Raw genomic sequence first — 22,968 nt, forward strand, 5'->3', positions numbered from 1 at the left:
TCCAGGGTGTGACTGTTTAATACTGTACATACTGTCTGTTTATTTTCAAACAAGTACCATGACTAAATATTGTGAATGCATGACTTTATTTCATAGGCTTTCTGTTGCTGCCGTATGACCAGGTGGTCTTATACTTTATACACCTTCACTCATGGCCACTGTATCACTCTTGTAAATGGCAGTCAGATCACATCAGACGTTTCTCTAAATATTCTCACTAAGCAACCTGCCAAAGTGTCTTTGAAATGATATGCTTCGTTCTGAAAGGAAAAAAAAAGACAAATGCTTGACAGTGAACTTGAGACCCTTGCAAACAGAAATACCCATGTTTTTTGAAGATACCATCATCATTTGCCGTTCCATGCTGGATAAATGGTGTTTCCATTGAAACCTTCACACAAAACAATTTGTATTCACCAGATGTTAGTTCTACTTTCATTTCCTGTCAGTGTACTACACTGATCCATACATTGAGATTGCACCATCAGTCAAGCTGTTGTGCAGGAGAGGGCTTGTTAACTTTGGTCAATGAAACTATATATTCTTTACAGACTGCTACATTCTCTTGTACGTTGTTTGCAGCATGCGAAGAAACCAAAGAATAACTTCCACTTGACTCATCAAACATTTGAAATGTATCAGTGCAGCTTGTATGTGTTTAAAAATAATATCCCACTGCTTCCTCATGTATTGCACCTAAACAGCCACAGTTGCTGTATGATGTGTGTTTCATTCATGAGCAAGATGTGCAAAAATGAACACATACTAGTCTAGATACACACACTTTAATCCAAAATGAATCCTCCTGCAATGGTCTATTTAAAAAAAAAAAAAAAGTTTACCACAGCTGGAGGTGATAATTATTGAGTCATCCAACTCCTCTGCATGTATGTTTTCGCCTTTGTTCAGCCGTCATGTCTGCATTCCAAATAGGAGGTACAGGAGAGGAAAAAGATGGAGGAAAGGGGTTGGAGAGAGCGTGAAAATCCAAATCCAAAACAGGAAAGAGATGTGCTTGATGTTGACTTGAGTCTTAAAAAAAACCATCTATTCCTAGCCCCAAGAAAAAGATTTGGGAACATGTCACATCCTATCACTCCAATCCGCTTAGCATAATTTCCTCATTTGTTTTTTCCCCTTTTCTCTGTCGCATCACCTACACTGGATGTAATCTTACACACTATCTGCTCAGTAGCATGAGATGTTGGGCTGCAACAGTTTTTTGAATTCATAAAGCAATTTTTTTGGTTTATAAAATGCAAGAAGAAAGTGAAAAGCCAAAAGTTATGATAATCCAAAGGCATATAATCTTAAATTATAGTGATATTTTTAAAAACCAGGAGGACATTTTTACATTTGAGAATCTGGAAACAGAGAATAGAGTTAATAGCAAATAGGTTTTAGCAGACAATAGCATGTAGTAACCTGTTACTGCCTATACTTTCCTTTCTCTCTGTGACACAGAAAATGTTGTGTCTAATTGTTGGTGATTTCATAAGCTTATTCTTTTAAATCCTACTTTAAATACCAGAGTATCTCTTAATGACCTTCTCTCCTCAGATGCGTCAGCTGCAGTTCTGGGTGGTCCTGCCTCACCTCTGGACGTCCAGGTATCTGACGTCAACAAGGACTACGTCTTTCTCACCTGGCAGCCACCCAGTGCTGACGGAGGCTCACCTGTGGAGGGGTATTATGTGGAAAGGTGAGGATTAGTTTGGTAAAACAAACTGTCATCTAAGGTTGGAAATTAAGTCCTTAGAAAAGATAGAAAATGAAATTAGCAAAAGAATCACACCAGAAAGTCCATTTCCTAGCTGTCGTGGATCATGTGCTCCTAGCACTCAATTTTACTTTTTTCTTACTATTTTTCCTAATACTATCGCATCAATCTTGACTTTTCTAAAAAAATAAAAACATCAATTAAAGAATTAAAAAAAGACCGTAGATGAGCATGACAATATGTATGAATCACGTGGTCACTTTGACTATAATCTTTTGATAACAAAAAACAGACTCTGGGGCAATGGTGTTTGAGTCAACAGAGAAATTGAAAAAGTGTTTTAAGCAGCTGAAAAATACAAATATTTATATATAGTAATAGTGTCACAATTGGTGACTAGTATTTCATTTTATCAACTCTTAATTTATCAGTTATTTTCTTGAATAACCTAGGACTCTGTCAAAGTGTCACATAATTCTAATAAACCTAAGCTGACATAAACATACTTTGCAACCTAAAGACATTTCTTTTGCTATTCTGTATGTTTAGAAGATGAACAATCAATTGATTATTGGAAGGAAGAAGTAAAACATAATAATAATTAACACTACTGTAATATGTGCTGTTCATTACATATAGTCGATTGAAATGCCAAACTTGGGATTTTTGTTTTTGTATTCTTAGATGATTAGTGGCAGTAGAAGAATACTGATAAACATGATTTGCCTTTTATTATGCAGCACAAAAATATGGCTGTTACATTGCACTAATATTAAATATACAAACTTATATTAGCAGGCGATAAACAATGCCAACAAGGCTGTGTTCTGCTGCTGTGGAAATTAGATAGAATTAGATTGAGATGCCGGTGGTGGCGGCTAACAGTAGTGTAAAATCCATTTAGCTGCATTCACATGAGATGGATGGTGTACATGGTAATTATCAGCCTTCAACACTTGTTAATAGCAGAGTCAAAGGCTCCTAGAGAAAAACAGCTTCACTTACCACCGACACTAATCAATCAGGATCATCCTGTACGTGTGTGTGTGTTGTGTGTGTCAGTGGAGTTTGTAATAAGTGTGTGGACAGGGCAACATGAAGTGTGTTTGCATTGGTGTATTTTTGTAATTCAGTCTGTTTGTGCCTTAATATCTTTTTTATTCAGTGTGTTGAATACAATTCTTAAACGTGATTGGTTATTGGGTGAGAAGAGAAATGTAAAATAACCTCCAGTTCCCTAGCAACCCCCTCGTGGTTAGAAAACTCTACTCTTTCTGGTCTCTATTTACTGCAAGTGCCAACAGTTTGTTATCCATGTTGTATAATCCGAGCTCTTGGTTTCCTTTAAAACCAAAAAATCATTTTTTACTGTGTTGGGAGGCCCATTATTTTCACATTATGGTCTCCGGTCACAATCACAGGCCTTGGTGGGTTTTTACTAATTCAGATATATTGTTGCGCAGGCTACAATGCATTATAGTCAGTTTTATAATGCTGTACACTAGAGACTGCACATAAAGTGGTTCTAAAATTGTGTGTTTTTGCTTTGTTTACTTATTTAAATGCATTTGATTCTTTTATGCCTTAAATTATGTAAGTGGACTGCTGATTCTTACATCATTAGCACGGAGTTATCTCTTTTTCTTTTTTCTTTTCTTCCTCAGATATGACATTGGTCATGGCGAGTGGGTGCGCTGCAATGTACATATTCAGAAAATGTGCCACTTTCCTGTGTTTGGGCTAAAGGAGGGAACTCTGTACCAGTTCCGGGTTCGTGCTGTTAACAAGGCCGGTGCTGGACGCCCGTCTAAAGCTACCGAGCCTGTCCTCACTGCAGACCCCCTGGAACACACCAGAACCATGGGTAACACTCGCTTATGAAATTGCCTTTAAAAAAAACTCTGGGAAATTTTACATCACCACAGCTTGACAAACACACATGTGCGTATTAAATTGAATAGAAAAATCAGGATAACCTGTTTGGATAGCTTTGTTTGGGTGTAAAAGCAAATTTGCATTTCAGCATTTGTTAAACATCTAGTAATCTCCTAGGATTATAGTAGCCTACAAAACACCTCTGTTTACTTGCTCCTACATCTTAAAAAGTTCCATTAGTAAATGGAATGTCATTCTTCTCAGTTTATATAAGGATTTGGGGGGATTTAAATAAAACAACGGTACAGTAATGTAAAGAATAGTCCAGTAAAATTTGATAACTTTGGGACAGTCACCAAATCTGTTCAGTAAATTAGTTGGCAGTGGGTTTGTATAACTAATACATGCTTAAAACTCTTGGCTCTTGGTTTATTTGTCAAAAGGCAATGTTCAAGCAGAACTCCACAGGTTTACACATGTAGCCTTTTGAAGGTGCAGGGAGATGGAGGCTCAGGACTATTCTAATCAGCACTAGCATAGCACACCTGCATCTTTGAGAGCTGTGTTGAGGGAAGTTAATGCTAAATAAGTGATCTATGCCAGGACATGTATCATTTATTTCCTACGTCTGCACTAAATTTGCATGGCTAAAGGCAAAGTGTTAGGCTTAAACATGTGTTAAGAGAGCTGGATTTAACAGCCATTGCTTGACTATTGCAACATAAAAAATTCCCTTGTGTGCTAAAGATATTTTCTCTATAAAACAAAATTTATTGCATCTTCTTTAACTCATTGTAGTTTCACATTTGTAAAACTTCGTAAGAGCCCAGAAAAGTGAGGCCAGTCAAGCCAGGGAAACAGTAATGCACATGTGCAGTGGAGCTCACATTGTAGGACTAAATCTGCGCAGTGGAAAACCTTTTTTGGCTTACAGTCTGTGCCAGGTGAACAAATTTTATTCAAGTGAGTTGGTGTCATTTTACTGGAGTATCCATTTTCTATAATACATCCACATTTGAGCCACCAGCTTCAGAACAGCTTTATTGTTCCTGGACACTGAGATCTGTGAGTTTCAGAAGCACTATTTTTCCAAAGCAAATTTGCTCCTGGTGTTTTGATAATGGCAATGGAGAACTAATACATCCCTCCACAATCTTCCATACAGCAGGTGCTACAGCAAGTTATTCATATCAATTTCACACTTTTCAGACCATTCGATGACTCTTGTACCTTGACTTTTCCTTTAATTTGTCATTTACCTGGATCATTAATGTGTTAGTAACTCATTCTGCCTGGTAATTCCCCTCACCTGCAAAAAAGTCAGCTCTACCAGGGAAAGCAGCTGTGAATGTGCAGATGTGGATCTCATTTTCAACAGCCGGAGGATTTGGTAGTCATTGCTGCAACTAATGGATCCTGGAGTGGCACATTTGGTATATTTAAGGATTTCTTTTAAGGTGATAGCTTTTGTGAAATACTTTATACAGTGCAGGGATGAGAACAATGAAATGAGATGTAACGTGTCGATGTGGGACTGTGAGACTGTGTGTTAGAGGGAGGACAGATGGGCTCTGGTTCTAATGTGGATCATTAAACACAGATGAAGGACAGACAGAGGGTTGACTAGTCTCTGGCCTGCTCTCCATTCTTGCTGCTCTCTTTCACCCCTATAGGTCTTTCTGTCTCTTGTTGTTTTACCAGTGGCTGCTCCTCTAACATTAACACTAATAGTGTTATCATGGATTGTCTTATAACTTCATTACCCTGATGTCTATTTATTCTTTACTCCTTATTCCCTCTGCCCCCAACCTGCCTCTCTCTGTATCTTTTCCTTTCTCAGTGGTCAAAGTTGACATAGGCAGGACGATCACCATCACAAAAGATGAACTAGAAGGTGAGAATGCTGGGATTCACTTCATAATTTTGCTATAAAAAGATGACATTTGAACATTTTCACCCTGATTTCGCTGCTTTCTGGCACGCTGGGTGCTGTTGCCTCCTCGCCCGAGGTTGCCTCGGGCTCTTGGCCTAATGCATCTTTGTATTATATTTAACAACGAGTTGCAGTAATTGTGTGGCTGAAGCAATGAGCATTTCTTCCATATTCAGAAGTGCAAAGAATGAACACTCCCTGGTGGGATCCTGGTAAATGCATATATTAGCCTAAGGTAGTGTGGATGCCTGTGAAGAGGGCTGATAACCTTGGCACTGCAGCTCACAGAGAGATAGAGATAAAGAAGCAGGAGGAGGAACAGTGATATTATAATGTATTTATATTCAAGATGAGACCATTTCAATCCACTGATTGTTTACAAGGATTGGTGACGTTCTGTATTTCTTTTTCTAAAAGTCAATTAGTCTACAAATAATTCAAATAATTATTGGTCTTGCCAATATTACGTTTTACATCTAATTAGTTCTCATCGTACCAACTGACAAATCAATTTATCACAGGTCGTTTGACGATTCCTCTGTGCCACAGACAGATGAACCTTGGCTTATCTCAGTGAAAAAGTCCTGATAGTTGATGCATCCTCAGTCTAATGGTCTCACAGGATTATAAGACCAGTATCTTACAAGTTTCCTCCAGCCAGACCAGTCAGTGTGCTGTTATGTGCTCTGCATAAAAAGGGCTTTGAATCCTACACTGTTCAACTAGTATGGCTGTAAACATCCACAAATGCCTTTCAAAGGTGGATGTCAGCCCTTTAACCTCATAGCCTTGGTTTCATTTCAAATCCACTGTGCTAGAGTGCAGAGCCACAACAATGAAAACTACTTCATCCTCCCTACAGACTCCACTGTACACACACTCACACTCAGGATTGCTGGCTCAACCAGATCAGCGTCTTTTCATTTCATTGCACTTTCTTTGCTCTGGAGTCCCTCTCTGATCTACACTGCAGCTCTGCTACTCTTTGGGTGAGACAAGACCTACAGAGACACTAACAAGCACACAGATTCAGAGCTGAAAACTCCCTTTGTCCTTGTCTGACTTGTATTGTCACTGAAAGTGTGCTGACTCAAGCTAATTTGATTATACATTATCTAGTGTACTATGTATTAAGAATGAAGGTGAGATTGGGGTTATTAAATTAAATCTAACCCATTGTGTGCTGAACTCAAATTCTGGGGACAAAGCATAAAATTTCCTGATGCAAAGATTTGAACAAAAAGAGAAGCAAAGGCAATACCTCATCCGGCACATTTTTGGACTCCACTTATATTTTTATGACCTTGTTCTCACCTTTTTTTATCATTCTCCTCCTCATCATCATTTTCCTCCTCTCTTTGCTCTGCAGGTCAAGTCAAAATTCCTTTCCCTCCCACAAACGTTCACGCCTGCGAGGTGAGCGACACCTATGTGGTTCTGAGCTGGACCGAACCTGAACCCAGAGGCAGGGAGCCGCTCACTTTCTATGTGGAACGGGTCAGTTTTTTTTACTCCCACACAACTGTGAGGGTTTGTTTGACTACAGAAATCCGTATGTTTTTACAATAATTTTTAACTTCAGAGCCAGCATTTAGTTTTAGGTCGTATCAGTGAAAGGAGAAAATAACTTTCAGAGACTTAAAACTGGCTTCAAGTAGCTAATCCAGCACATGTAGTTCTTCTTTTTTTTTTTTTTTTTTTTTTGGTGAAAGTTTTATTATTGCTTAAAGGCAATAAAGTTTTGGACTTGATGGAAGGTTTTGAAAGTTGCATTAATAGAAAGCCTGACAGCTGAGATTTGTGAGTCGACTGCTTGAATGTTTGATCTTCTGTCTCTTGTCAGACGTTTTAACTCAGGATATAATAAATTAATAGAATATAGCGCACTTTGGTGATTTATGATTTGTGATAAAGGGGTTTCTGACAAATCTTAAATCCTGTTGCTTTCTTGTATACATCCACAAGTAGATTTCTAAAACATTTCCAGACATGTTTAAGGCTCTCTTTGTCAGACTGTGCAGCAATAGGTGCATTTCCACACAAAAGTTTCTGGTACTTTTTCAATGAACTAAAGTGCTGGAGCCCTCCCTGGGGAAATGGTCTCTTTATAGGAATTGTGATTTGCATTTTCAACAACAGGGCTAAATCCCTGTTAAGATTAAGCAAATCAGTTCACCGATGTCTCAAAAGCACCATGCACCCACGTTATTTGTAGTTATTTAAAGTTCTCTCATAGTGTTGATTCAGCAGGTATCATTTATTGGCTGAAAAATGTGTACATTAAATAGAGCTGACAGGGTTAACAACTAGCAGGACTAACGACTCAGCCAATGAGGCATATTTCCCTCAGGAGTTGGTGGACACTCAATAATAAACTTACATCCATCAGGTCGCCAAAAACATGACTCCAAATTAAAGCTAATGATGCCTGTGTTTCAGGAGGATGTGTAAAGGAGCGATGAAGAGGAAAATGCCCTAACTGTGTTGCTTTTAAGTCTCAGTTAGTGTAGGAAAGACGAAAACATAAACCATCACCCAATACTACTAATAGAGTCGGACACAGAACGTCCGAAGGTCCAGTGCTGGAGCATGAGCCAAATTAACAGCAGGCTCCGGACAACAGCATCATTAAAGAGACCTCAAGAAAAAAAAATGGACTCTTGCACCACTGTGGTGTCAGTTTAACTGGAAATTTGATAACTCATTAAAGGCAAGCAAACTTTGATATTGCCCATACATGGCACACAGTTTGGCTTACTTCTGCTTTCTACCGATTTAAAACTCTCTGTGTGTTGTGTGTGGTTTAAAATAAATCCAAACTACAGAATATTTTGGTTTTAAATCACAATCGCTATTTTAATTACGCATTCTAGGTATCAAAAATGGAAAATGAATACGGCAGAAAAAAGGCTCGCTGTTCAAAAAATGCAGAAATAACTATAATAATAAGTTTTCTTCCAACACATCAAAGGAATGACCTGTTCTATACAAAGAGGCAGTGGCTCTGTTATATCAACCTGGACCCAGCTTCTAGCTCCAATAATCAGAAAACTGCCACAGGAAATAAATTTTTATTGGACTTTTGGAAGTTACTGGGGTAATAAAACTGTCAAATCTGTCAAAGGCATCTGAAATTACTAAAGTCTGCTTCCTAACTTCCATTTATATAATAAAGGGAACATTCAAATATCCCTTTCGCCCTTGAGGAAGCAACTTATAATCACTCAACTTTTTGACATATCCTGTTGCATTGTTAGTCTTTCCTCTTAAAAAAGGGGAGTCAGAACGGAAAATAATGCTTATACACAGGTGAAGAACAGAGAAGTAAATGCATTTGTATTATATTGCACCATCTTCCAAGCAACTAATTGACAAAGGTGAAGAAAAGGTTGTCAAGATGAGTCACTGGTTTTTCTGCAGTGGACCGTGTTTGGGGGTGTATCTTGGCATGTCTGCCTACGGTTTCTTCCTATCTGGAGATTTTCTGTCTTTATGAATCTGAGGATATATTTATTTTTCTCCCTTCTCTCTGTAAATCACACTAAGCTGCCAAACTTTATTCCTCCTTGTCCTTGTCTGTATGCTAAATGTTTTGCTCCAAAAACAAGACAAATTGCCATTTAACTGCAGAGTAAGTGATGGTACAAAACTGGAATGAATTATGGGCAACGTGTTTGGCAGTCCTTCACTCTTGTGCAGCTTGAATCCTGTAGCATATTTGAAAACACTGAATAATGCACATGTCCTTGAGAACATCTCTTTGTGTTTTTCTAATGTTGTACTTGTATCAGTCCCTGGCAGGGAAAAGCAGCTGGGAGCTGGCCAGTCTGGACTTGGTGGTAAACTCTCCCAGGTTCCCAGTGTTTGACCTGGTCAAGGGCAAAGAGTATTGCTTCAGGGTGCGCTCCATCAACAAGCATGGCGTAAGTGACCCCTCTGAGCCAAGCGAACCGATCTCCTTGGGAAAGCCACAAGGTGCGAGAATGTGCTGCTGCACACTTATTATTCAGCCTTTTTTAAAAGCCATTTACATTTTGTAGAGTTACTCCTTTTACCTACTGTTCTGTACCTACTGAAGTTGTGCATACACAGATTTGCCAAAGACATACATTATGGGATGTTCACCTTTGTGTTTTGGAGACTTGTGGACAACCTGTGAAACCATCTGCCTGTTTATGTTGCAGTACAATGTAGTAGGCAACAAAGTGCACAGTTTGAGAAGAATAGTCAATGTGTTTGGCAGTACTAAGGTTCAGTAGAGTAAAGCTTTTATGTTATTTCCACATATGGCTGTTTTACCTTCATTTATGTGGGGTCATTTTTGCTAAGTGGCCACTTCAGAAAAGTCTCGATCACACTTAAACACATTCACATGTGGAAGCTTCCCAATACTGTACAGCCACAGTCTGATCTTTGTAGCCTCGTTCAAAGGCTTTAATTCTACCTGTTCATGTATCTAAAGCGGCAACTTTTCAATCACCTCTCTACCACTTAGACTACCACTGCCCCAGACAGTAGTCCATAAGAATAAGGGGTTATTATTAGAGTACAAAACAATAATTAAAACTGTTTATACAACATAGCATAGAAAAGCGCATAGGTAACTGTCAACCTATTGTTGCTATTATTGCGTGTCACTAACAGCATGAAAGAATAAATAAGAGACTATTATCAAGAAGCGAGGGGGCACCGGTTACAGCAATGTCAAACATACATTTGCAGTAGTAGGAATAAATTATATACCATTTGTATGGCCTTAAAAAACTAAAACATAACACTATAGTATGAATGTAAATATATAAACTTGAAGTTGATTAGGTCTGGGGTATTTTTGATTCATGTCTTAGATCCTGTCAGTGTTTAGTATTAAAAACAATCAACATCTTCCACCACGGCTGCTATGGGAGTTGTTGGATGGAAGTATTTTTTTTTAGTTAAAAGTAGTAAAACCATTGTGTAAAAACACATTACAATTCAACTATTCAACATAGTACTTACTGTAAGTAAAGACACTGGATTATTAGTCAAATATACTTTAAGTATCAAAGGTAAAGTACTTAGATTAGAGTATTGCTCTTTTCCAATAGGTAGTTTAATAGGTAGCTTTATTAATAGTAGGATATAATATTTATTTATGATCTGGTTAAAATTATTCTTTTAATAATTATACGCAAAATGTCAGGTAAATATAGTTATCAGTATTTAATATGTAACCCTGGATTCCAGTGGAGTAGAAGCACTTAAAAGGCAACACCGATTTTCAACTGCCCGTGGTTTGTGTAGTACACATATAGTATAAATGGTATTGCACTTCCCTCTGCCTTCTCAGTGTTAAATACCCCACTGCTAGCTGAAAACTCATCCAGTCCTAGAGGAGCAGGTTGGCCAATATTGGTCATATAACACCATCTGGGCTCTAACGTTCCCCTAGATAATATCATCTAGAGCAGTTTTATATTTTAACTATTATACCGTAGGGGGGCGAAGGAAAGTGTAATACTATTCATATGCATTCACTTCAAACTAGGAGCACAGGAAGCAAAAATCAGTAGGGCCACCAGGCTCAAATGAAATAAAGCTTTGCTTATGTACAGTCTTTGCTGTATTTGAGGAAGTCATCACTGCTCAGTAGTTTAACATCAAAAACACAAACTTAATGTGGCGTCACAGTTTCGATTTCTGTGCATCTCTGGATGAGAGTTCGATATGAATTTTTCAAAATATGTCTTGTGTCATATTTCATGAAATTATTTAACTTTTCGTGGTTTTTGCTGATGGTGTCTCATCCGATTCCCATCAGCTGTGCCAGCTCCACCTCACTCTGTAATGGCCTTCAGAGACACAGACACCTCCGTGCTGCTCCAGTGGCAGGAGCCCAAAGAAAAAGACGACATTCTGGGATACTACCTTTACTACAATGAAACTGGCAAAAAAGACTGGAATACTGTTAACAACAAGCCCTTTGCCAAAACCAGGTAATGGTGACAGATGATAAAGCATTTTAATAGTCTGATATTTGTTGTCATATTTCTGGTTAGCTGTAGGAAGAATAATTGGCACTTTGCTACTGTAAGTAGATGGACTGCATCAGTGTTCCCCAAAGGGGACGTGCAAAAGAGGCCACAAGATAAATCTGAAAAGTTGTGAGTTCATAAATAGGATTGGAAATCATATAGAAAGACTTTTCTCTAATCTTTGCTTTTTTCTTGTGAATTAATCAACACTTTTCCCTTTTTGCTAAACCTATTACAACATTTAGATACAAATACCCATTGCTTTGTTTAAACGTAAACCAGTGGCTTTAATAAAAAAGTGACAGTGGAGTTCACACGTGTGAGACTGCACTGAATTGTGATATTTTCATGTCAAATCAAAGTTTGAGCAATTATATAAAAATATTAGCTTGTGTGTAAGCAAATTTGTGACATTGCTCATGTGGACGTCATTACACAAAAGGTCAAAGGAATTTGATCTACTTATCATAGACTTGTTCAAGTAGATAATCAAGTAAATCTTATCCTCTAAAACCACAGATAAATAGACATTTCTTGACTGTACTCTTGTTGGTTTGAGTGTTGCATTGTTTATTTCGCAAATTCTGTATCTGTGATGAAATAGCTTTTCTATCCCTTAGTGAACAAAGCTAAGCTGTGTCGATCTTGTGATGGTATGGTTACTTTTGGGGCCTGATTGTGCTTTGGATACAACTGATCCAGTGATTTAGAGTGCAGTGTACTGTTCCCCTTAGAATCCTTTGATCTATCCAAGTTGTGCTTCTGAGAAAGCCCCTCTTTCCTTACAAAACAATTTGATGTCTGACACTATCACATAGTTCTGATGCCATGTTTACCACTATAACAGTGCTGCTTAATCAGCAATGTTCTGCTGGAAATGTGAAGCACATTGGTTTAATAGATGGTGTCTGATCATCTACTCTGCATAAACCTTTTTCTCTCCTCTTCAGATTTACGGTCCATGGTCTAAAGACTCAAAAGGAATATGTGTTTAGGGTGAAATCTGTGGGCCGAGCTGGAAACAGTAACTATTCAGATGAGTCTCGTCCCATCGTCGTCAAAGCAGCCATTTGTGAGTGCCAGGAAATTTTCATTTCTGTCAGGACACAACTCAAGTATCTAAGACTTGCAAATTATTTGAAGTTTTGACTAACTGAGCAATAGTTAGTCTCTCTTTGAGACAGTTAGTGGTCTCGATGAATTAACGAGCGTTGAATGTATCAGTTTGCAATGGTTTAGTATTTGTAGATCCACCTGACACTTCAAGTCGAAAAATACAGATACATAAATGTAGATTTTAGAAAAATATACATATTTTCTTAGCATGTGAACTGGATGTATTGTATATTTGGTGTTTTGACCTGATTTCAGAGAATATTAGCAAGAATTTTCTTTCACATGTCAGCGTCCATATGTTTTATCACCTGACCTTCACCAGATAACTATCAGGCAATGATTGACTGCACATAAAATAAATGGTTTCTCTTAATGTGGTGATGTACTGGCCCCTCTTGCTTCCAGATGCAGTCTCTAATGATATGCTCTCTGTAGCTCAAAGTACACTACACTGATGACTCATTTTGTTTGACATTTAGTGTCAGAATATTCTCTTATCTATTCTGTCATTACCTGGGGATAAGTAGCTTGAATCCAATTTTTTTTCTTGGCAGAATTACATTTTTGTCAACTAGTACGAGTTGAATATTGCTATCATTCTCATTTTCAGAATATTTTATGTAGGCCTAGAGATGGAGGTGCTGAGGGGAGTTTTTAGTATTTCTTGGCCTATTTAGCAAAAATATATATTTTTTGTCGCTTTAAAACTCCCTCTGTTTCTTCCAGGTGTTCCTTCTGCTCCATCTGCCATTGCCTTGCTTTTATGCACCGAATCTGAGATGGTGTTGGGCTGGAGGGCACCCGCCTGTAACGGAGGGGTTCCTGTACGTGGATACTACCTGGACCAGAGAGAAAAGGGCATGGAAATGTGGAGAGAGGTCAATGTCATGCCTGCCAAGGAGAGACAGTTTAAGGTCAGTAAAGCTTTAACATGATTGCTCTAAAAATAGCAGCATAAGTTGGTTCACCACTTTGGTTCATACTGGATTAGTGGATTGTCTGGTGCAGACATTCTTGTTTATCAGAAGATGCACCTTAAGGAGTTCATGATGACTATTTTTCTCTGAAAGGTTACATCTCTTGGCAGGAGTGCTCTGATCTAATTCATATCATGCTAGAATGCTAACATTAAATCTTGTAAAGACTAATGTTAGCTTTCAGAATCGGAATAAGAAATGCTTTATTAATCCCAGAGAGAAAATTGATTTCATCCCAGATGCTCCAAGAAAGAGTAGAAAGATGTGAATAAGAACCTGACATGTAAACATAAAATGACAATAAAATAAAAATTAAATATATAAAGATTGATGGCCCCAGGAAGGGCTGACCTCCTGTGGCGCTCAATAGTGCACTTTAGTAATGTGAGTCTTGCACTGAAAGTGCTCCTATGCTTCACCAGCATGTCGTGCAGAGGATGGAAGCAATTCTCCATTATCCCTCGCAGCTTAGAGAGCATCTTTCTAATTGACACTGCTGTTAAAGTGTCCAGCTCCATCCCCACAATGTCACTGGCCCTTCTGATCAGTTTATTGAGTCTATTGGTGTCTGCAGCTCTCTGTCCACTGCCCCAGCACACAACAGAAAACAGAATAGCACTGGCAACTACAGACTTATAAAACATCCTCAGCATGGTTCGACAGATTTTAAATGAGCCCCCTCAGAACATAGAGACGGCTCTGGCCCTTTCTTTAGAGGGCTTCAGTGTTGTTACCCAAGTCCAATTTATTGTCAATAAACACTCCCAGGTATTTATAATCTTCTACAAATTCCACACTGTGGCACTAGTGGCTGGAGCCACTAGTGCCTTTGCCTTCCTCAGATCTACAACCAGGTTCTTTGTCTTTGTCACATTGAGCTCATATGGTTCTGTTCACACCCAACTATGGCAGAATCATCAGAAAATTTCTGAAGGTGAAAAGACTCTGATAGCTGAAGTCTGTGGTATCCAGGGTGAAGAGGGCCCCAGTGTTGCCCAGTACTCTGTTTGACACGGCGTGCTGCAAACATACATACTGCAGTCGCCGGTCCGATTGTTAACAATCAGGATACAATGGGAGGATCGACCTGCATCGCTGTCAATGGTCAACAATCTTGACCAATCTTGAGTTGGTCAAGAATCATGACCCTCACAGTGCTCACAGGCTACTGAGTGTGTTAGCATCACTGTGTTAGCTTTTAGATAAAAACACAGCTGCCCCCACACGTGCTCTTGTTGTTGTTTCAGATTATAAGAACAGCGCAGCAATGATTTGGATATTGTTTATTTCAATGTCCATGTTATTTGTGTCTCTATCCGGGCAGAATTATCCTATCTGCCTATCTTTCATATTCACAATATGATCTCACAATCAGGGATTTCTGTCGGCATTACAAGAGATTACTTTTATAATGTATTTAAAATAATGTGCCCTCAGTTGTCATTTTCAATCAATGCTGTAAACTCCAGTAACTCTGCATCAACGCTTTCACATTAAAATGAGATGGTTCGGTTTTTGCTTACAGTGCTTTAGAAAGATTCAACCGTGTAATCTTTTTGGAAGACAATTTTGTGGAGCTGTTGAATTGCTGTTTATGCTATTGCATCCATTACATTTTTTTTCCAAAGAGGGAAGGGCTAAATAACAGAAACACAATTCAGTGTAATGCAGTACTGTGTACCATAACCTACAAACTTTACATTATCACTTTTATGTGGGTGAGAAACATTGCAGGACTGTTACAATCAAGCACATTAGTTTAGGCTTGTTGGACCTATTATACAGTACAGCCAGCTGAGAGTAAGTTCTCTCTGAATTTAGCAGTTGCTATAAAATAACTGAAATATTGGCTACAGCTCTCTCATCAACATTGGCTGTGTCACTAGGCAACAAGCAGTGTCCATGGAGACCCAGAGAAAAGTTAAATCTTTAACCTGTCTCCGGGAGATTACAGGTGCTCTGTAATTAGACATTGTGCAAATGTGTTATGTTTGAGTGGTTGTTTTTAGCTCCTGGGGAGAACAAAGACAAATGCAATTTGAAAGAAAAGGAGTCCACTACTGTACATCAAGATTTTCCCCACATGTTGAGAAATGAAGGGGTATTAATGATTGCAGACCCCATTCTCAGAAGAATGTATCTGGTAAGAACATGCAGCTCCCCCTTTTGGGCTAAATGAGCAATTTGAAACCAAACATCCTCAAAAAGTGCAGTCTCTACATCTAAACGGAGTTTCTGGATTGCTGGATGCAAATGGCAGTCATTAGAATTTTTATTTTGGTCTAAAGCCTATCCCAGCTTTCAGTGGACCAAAGGCAGGTGTACACCCTGAACAGGTTGACATTTCATTTCAGGGCCAACACACAGAGACATACACAGACAGACAATTATTCACACTCACATTTGCACCTACAGGCAATTTAGAATCATCAATTAACCTAACATGCATGTCTTTGAACAAGGGGCTCTCTTTGGCAAGAGGCTTTTTGTTTTCAGGTTGATATCTTCAGAACGCCTTGGTTGGATTTCTTCAAAATTTGCACAAACATCCACTTGGTCTGACTGAATGGGATGGGATGAACTGATTTCATTTTGGTGGACAAAAGTTTAAGATTAGCCTGGACAGATTGACTATCCAGGCAAGCCAACCAGGTTGACTGGCTGGTTGGCTTGTATGACAGAGTTCGACAAACAAATCTGAGTTTGAGTTTGTACTTCTACCACCTATGCTCCAACCAAATGTAAAACCAGGAATTTACCTTTTGAAAGATGAAAAATATGTGTGAAATACTCAAACTGAGCCTGTTTGCCATCTAGTGGATTACAGATTGTTTGTTCCACTTCTTGTTTGCAGACTACCTGTGTATGTTTTGTGACACAGTATACTGATAAGAAAGCTGTTGTTCAACATAAATGCGGTCAAAGAAGGTCCTCTAGATAATAACAGGGGTGGTAGATGTGGGGACAAGGGCTTTTAGATAGCCATTGCTATTGCTGTCAAATTCACTCTAGTTATATCAATTAGTTGGTGGCACAGTGCTGAGAGCAGCAGCGCAAGTTCACAACTGTACAAGTAGGTGATAAGGGCCTTAAAGTCAAAGATCAATGAACAAATCAATACAGCGGAATCTGTTGTGTTCCCAAAGCAAAAGTGTCTCAGGGGCTCAGACAAAAATGCTGTGGCAGCAGCAACAGAGCTAGAAAGTTAAATTTATGCGTGAGTCTGGAAAGGTGAGAACTGACACTTTTTAATTTACAGATTTGGTTAAAAGTGTTGGCAGCCTCACAGCTCACTGAAACAGTCCTTTGTTCTTCCTGACAAGTGGAAGCTCTAAAAGGAGTTGACTTCTCACTTGTACAAAGATCTGCTAAAATGACCTGAAGTGCTGAGAGATAAATAGGTCGCAGAGATGTCTCAAGGAGAATATTGTCTTCAGTTAATACCACTGTTGGTACCAGCTCATAGCAACTCCTACAGGATATTAACTCAAAATATACATCCAAGAGCATCAAGAATGGATGATGAAAAATTGCAGTTATGAAGTGCTTTGATTTAAGAACCTTAATCCATTTCTATGGATAGAGCTCAAACTTGAAGTTGAAAGAATACTAGAGAAATTAATTTGTGTATTTTTTCTATCTCTGGTTAACAGTCCTTTCCTGCAGAGACTGTTGCCTAGGGGGCTTTGGCTCCCTAGGACACTTGGCCCTGCGTAGCCTAATCCGTAATCCACAAGTCTCACAATGAACCAGTTTTGCTGGAATTTATCAGATGTTTTATGCTGCATCAATTCCACAGGTGTGCAACCTGTCTAGTGGGCACCTCTACCAGTTTCGTGTGTTTGCTGCTAATGTGGTCGGTGTTGGGAAGCCGTCTGAGGCCAGTGAAGCTTTTCTGTGTGAGAAATGGACAATGCCAGAGCCAGGTGAGGAGAAAATGCCTGTTTACGTAAAGTTTATAACTTTGCAAAATGTACAAATACAACAAAGCACAATATCTCGCTTAGTGCTATTACATGCTAGAACCCAGATTAAAAAACATTTCAAAATTTGTCTTCTATGGAATCACAAAAGTTCCATTTCGTGCTTAGAAAAGTCATCCCACCCTTTTGCCTTATTAAACTATCCAGAATCTATGAACCTACTGGTGTATTCTTTTCAAAAGTTTAACACATAGTGTCTTCTACTTGAGTATAAAATGCTTTTTGGTGTACAGTGTGTGCACTGGAGGTAAAGTTTCCACAGCACACTTGTGTAAGTTGCCCATTGAACCAACTCTGGCTTCCAAACTAGTGTTGATATTACGCAATCATCTCAAACATTTACAGGCGCATATTTAAGGTGAGCCGAGAAACTTTCCCCCTGCAGCGGAAGAGCATAATCTCTGTAGAGTAAAGCTCCCGAAAACTCCCAAATAAACTGAAATTTGTGTGGAGGACGACTCCATTCAGCAAGTAGTCATTTCCCAGCTAGGACACTAGTGTAAGGTATTTCCAGTGACTGTCACGGTGTCTAATACACATTAAAACGACAAGTGAAGTGTGTGGAAGGTTATTAGAGCTCACTGGGTCACACCTGATTTATGAGAACACCCTAGTCTTGCAAATACAAATATAATTGTTAGATTGATTTGTAAAACAAGTAAATATAGCATCATTCATGCAGTAATACAGATTAAAGCAAAGGAGTGTGGTCATACAAGAGACATTCCTGGAAATTAGTTTGATTGGCTTAGAATGAAACACGTTTCTCAAGTTCTTTGATGATATTTATTTGGAGAGTGTTAGATGAGATATGTGGTATTATCCTTATCCTAGTCATATCAAGAAGAACAGATTTTTTTATGTAATGTCGTCATGCCATTATCTGGGGCGGTGCATCATAATGGCCTGCTGTCAATAATTGGACTAGTGTGCAGCAGTATGTGGGTTAAATGTGTTGACATTTTACTGATGAGGGACACACTGCCAATTACCTGGCACTAAGTGATCATATACTGAAGTGCAAAGGTACAGTTATATTAGGAAAGACCCAATCTCCACTAACGTTTAAGCTGAATCTGCGTCTACCCTGTAAAATCCAGAGTGGAACCGTTTGGGAATCTATGGATTATCAATAGTTGCTGCCTATTAAGCTTGCTTCTGTAAGTGCACAGTAAGAACTGAAGAAGGAGACAATGTTAAACTCCGGTTCTCTCAGCTGCACCGTCGTGACTAAGCAGTAAAAGGATGGCTTTTAGAGAGATTTGGGTGCTAAGAAGCGGTGATGCAACACGGTGGTAACCCCTTTCCCAAGTTTTTTACGATGTGTTGCTGGCAACAAACTGATAGCAATTTTAAAAAAAAAACAATCACATTTCTCAAGTACTACAATTTATATGTTGTATTTGTACTATTCACAGTCAAAGGTAGTTTGAAATAGTTTGCAAATTATTGCATTGCTCTTAATTTAAGTTACAGTGAGTAACATTTCTGGAAATGGGCTTTGTAAGAAAGTCAACCGGAAACCATAAAAGTGGGAGGACAGATATATGATTTTGAAAAGTGATATGACATTATTATTATTATTATTATTACAAGCACATATACTCTACAGGCAGACACACACACACACACACACACACACACACACACACACACACACACACGCTGTACACTTGCAGAAAAAGTCATTGCCATGTGTAGCTGCGCTCATTTCAACATTTTGTGACATTAATATTGAAAATGAAGAAAGGCTCTCTCACACATGCCACTTTTAAAGCGCAGCTCATTAATCTTGGCAAATGGGCTTTCCTCCATGCTGTTAATAATTTAAAAGTGACCGAAAATCATTAGGCAAATTAACTGCCATGTGGCAGTAGGAAGTCAGGAGGGCTAGATTAGGGAAAGTCACTGTACTCAGTCTGACTTTGCTGATACTTCTGGTTTCCATTGGTATGATTTATGACATCAACGTCTTGTTTTGGTTGTTTGGGTATAATGACTAAGGACCAAATTCTTAATTATTTTTAAGTGGAACATTTTATTCAGGGTCATTAGTGGAACATTTTATTCAGGATCATTGGAGTTTTGAATACAAAAAAGGCCTGCATTGAAAAAAGTACAACATGGTCATGACCCTTGCTGTCCTCATCCAGGTTGTCCCTACGACCTACAGATCAGGGAGGTGAGAGACAGCTCCCTGGTGCTTCTGTGGGCAGCTCCATTATATGAAGGAAGAAGCCCTGTTACTGGCTATTTGCTGGAAATTAGCCAGGGTGACAAATTAGACAACTGGACTGTTTTGGATGACAAACCAGCCTGTGATACACATTACAAGGTGAGTGATGCGGTAAAATAAGACACACAGATAAGACACACCCAAATATTTTAAGATTGCTCATAATTTAAATGAATGAGTTTAGTCCATAACCTCATTTAATATGCCCAGTTTTGAGTTCTATACAGTTTGAATTTGTTGAATAGTCATATGTGCAATAATTATTATTCAAAAAACACACTTTGCAGAAGCTCAGGGTGTCATTAGGTGTCATTGCCTTATATCCTTATATTTCTGTGGGTGTAAAGGTTCAAGTAATTGCAATGAATAATGATGATGACTTGTTAATATTTTATTTTTCTCATTTTTTTCAACAACATATAGGTTTCAGGTCTTCAGCCAGGTCAGACCTACTGTTTCCGTGTATCAGCTACCAATGAGGCTGGAGTGGGCTGTGCCTCCCTGCCCACCGAGCCAGTCGTGGCCCAGACCAAACCAGGTCAGCTATTATGCTCCAAGCCATGTTGGAGATACAATAGACATTAAGAAAGCAAAGTAATCACACATTCGATTCTATGCAGTGTAGTGAGGCAAACTTCTAATTGGGATACACAGAGAGCTGCATAAGAAAACACGACAAGCATTTAGAGCAATAGTTTGTGTGAAACTGAAACAAATGGTTAACACTATAATAGTTTGTCTATTAATTCAATTCAATTCAACTTTATTTATATAGCGCCAATTTACAACAAAGTCATCTCAAGGCACTTTACAGAATAAAGTCCAGACTACACAAGTATGTAGAAGTAACCCAACAAATCCCCCTTGAGCAAGCCCTAGGCAACAGTGGAGAGGAAAAACTCCCTTTAATGGGAGAAACCTCCAGCAGAACCAGGGTCAGGGTGGGCGGCCATCTGCCTTGACCGGTTGGGGTGAGTGGAAAGTGGAGAAAGAAAAGAAAAGAAAAGAGCAACGAAAAGCAACAACAACAAAAAGCAACAACAACAAAAAAAAGCAACAACAAAGCATTGTACAGGTTGTAGGACACAGAATTAATGGCATACAGTGGTGACAAATAAATGTATAGAGAAAAGCTAGTTAGGGTTGAGTGAGGATTATTAACTATAAGCTTTATCAAAAAGGAAAGTTTTAAGCCTAGTCTTAAAAGTAGAGAGGGTGTCTGCTCCCCGAATTTGGATTGGAAGCTGGTTCCACAGGAGAGGAGCTTGATAGCTAAAGGCTCTGCCTCCCATTCTACTTTTGCAAACTCTGGGAACCACAAGTAGGCCAGTATTTTGGGATCGAAGTGGTCTAATCGGGCGATACAGGACTATGAGATCTTTTAAATATGATGGAGCTTGACCATTAAGAGCTTTGTATGTAAGAAGCAGGGTTTTGAACTCTATTCTAAATTTTATGGGAAGCCAATGAAGAGAAGCTAGTGAAGGTGAAATATGATCTCTCTTTCCTAATCCAGTCAGCACTCTTGCTGCAGCATTTTGGATTAATTGAAGGCTTTTTAGAGAGTTATTAGGACACCCCAGAAGTAGGGAATTACAGTAGTCCAACCTAGAAGTAACAAACGCATGGACCAGTTTTTCGGCATCACTTTGAGACAGGATGCTTCTAATTTTAGCAATGTTCCGTAGGTGGAAGAAGGCTGTTCTAGAGATTTGTCTTATATGTGACGTAAACGCCAAATCTTGGTCAAAGATAACTCCAAGGTTCCTCACCGTAGTACTAGAGGCCAAAGTTATGTCATCTAAAGTAACTATATTGTTAGACAGCATATTTCTCATGTTTTTAGGCCCAAAGAGGATGATTTCAGTTTTGTCTGAATTTAGAAGTAGGAAATTGTAGGACATCCAGGTCTTTATGTCTTTTAGACATGCTTCAAGTTTGACTAATTGGTTAGAATGTTCTGGTTTCACAGATAAATAGAGCTGGGTATCATCTGCATAGCAGTGGAAGTTTATGGAATGTTTCCTAATAATTTTGCCTAAAGGTGACATGTACAGATTAAAAAGTATTGGTCCTAACACAGAGCCCTGTGGAACTCCATAGCTGACTTTGGTGCATAAAGAAGAGTCATCATTAACATGAACAAGTTGGAATCTGTCTGAGAGATAAGATTTAAACCAATGTAATGTGGTTCCTTTAATCCCAAATCCATGTTCTAGTCTCTGTAATAAAATGTTGTGGTCAATGGTGTCAAATGCGGCACTAAGGTCTAGTAAGACGAGTACAGACACAAGTCCATTATCTGAAGCCAGGAGAAGATCATTGGAGACTTTTACCAGTGCTGTTTCTGTACTGTGATGAGCTCTATATCCTGACTGAAAGTCTTCATACAAATTATTCCTGTAAAGGTGATCACATAATTGTTTTGCAACTACTTTTTCAAGGATTTTAGAAATAAACGGGAGATTTGATATTGGTCTATAGTTGGCTAAATCACCTGGATCAAGACAAGGTTTTTTAAGTAATGGTTTGATTACAGCAACTTTATAGGCCTTTGGTACATAGCCAGTTTCTAAAGATAGGTTAATCAAATCTAATATGAAAGTGTCTATTAAAGGTAGAACAGCTTTAAGCAATTTGGTTGGAACAGGGTCTAAAAGACATGTTGTTAGTTTTGAGGAGGCGATAGTTGAACTTAGCTCAGTGAGATCTATGAGTGTAAAGCAGTCTAAGATGGATTGGGGCCTTATTGAGGATTCTATAGCTGTTGTACATGAAGATTTAGCCGTAATATTTGTAAGGAGGATCTGGTGAATCTTTTCCCTAATGGCTACAATTTTACTAGTAAAGAAAGTCATAAAGTCATTGCTGCTCAAAGTTAAGGGAATACTAGGCTCAGCAGAACTATGGCTCTTAGTCAGCCTGGCTACAGTGCTGAACAGAAACCGGGGGTTGTTCTTGTTTTCCTCTATTAATGCGGAATAATATGCTGTTCTGGCATCACGGAGAGCTTTTTTGTATGTTTTTAAACTGTTTTTCCAGGCTAACCGGGATTCTTCTAAATAAGTGGAACGCCACTTCCTCGCTAACTTTCGTGTTGCCTGTTTTAAGCTG

General features: G+C 38.7%; 1 protein-coding gene across 4 annotated transcripts in view; it reads left to right on the forward strand.

Moving 5' to 3' along the window:
* Positions 1-22,968, forward strand: part of myom3 (myomesin 3) — a 61,087-nt gene that overhangs the window by 22,478 nt on the left and 15,641 nt on the right. For all 4 annotated transcript variants that reach the window (XM_067509856.1, XM_067509859.1, XM_067509857.1 and 1 more), the window contains 11 exons: positions 1,561-1,702; positions 3,385-3,584; positions 5,436-5,489; positions 6,898-7,025; positions 9,320-9,503; positions 11,329-11,503; positions 12,493-12,614; positions 13,385-13,572; positions 17,435-17,561; positions 19,772-19,953; positions 20,278-20,392. In XM_067509856.1, the coding sequence (XP_067365957.1) occupies positions 1,561-1,702; positions 3,385-3,584; positions 5,436-5,489; positions 6,898-7,025; positions 9,320-9,503; positions 11,329-11,503; positions 12,493-12,614; positions 13,385-13,572; positions 17,435-17,561; positions 19,772-19,953; positions 20,278-20,392 (1,617 nt within the window). The remainder of the gene's footprint in view (positions 1-1,560; positions 1,703-3,384; positions 3,585-5,435; positions 5,490-6,897; positions 7,026-9,319; positions 9,504-11,328; positions 11,504-12,492; positions 12,615-13,384; positions 13,573-17,434; positions 17,562-19,771; positions 19,954-20,277; positions 20,393-22,968) is intronic.

The sequence above is a fragment of the Channa argus genome, chromosome 7 (assembly GCF_033026475.1).
Source record: "Channa argus isolate prfri chromosome 7, Channa argus male v1.0, whole genome shotgun sequence".
NCBI lineage: Eukaryota > Metazoa > Chordata > Actinopteri > Anabantiformes > Channidae > Channa > Channa argus.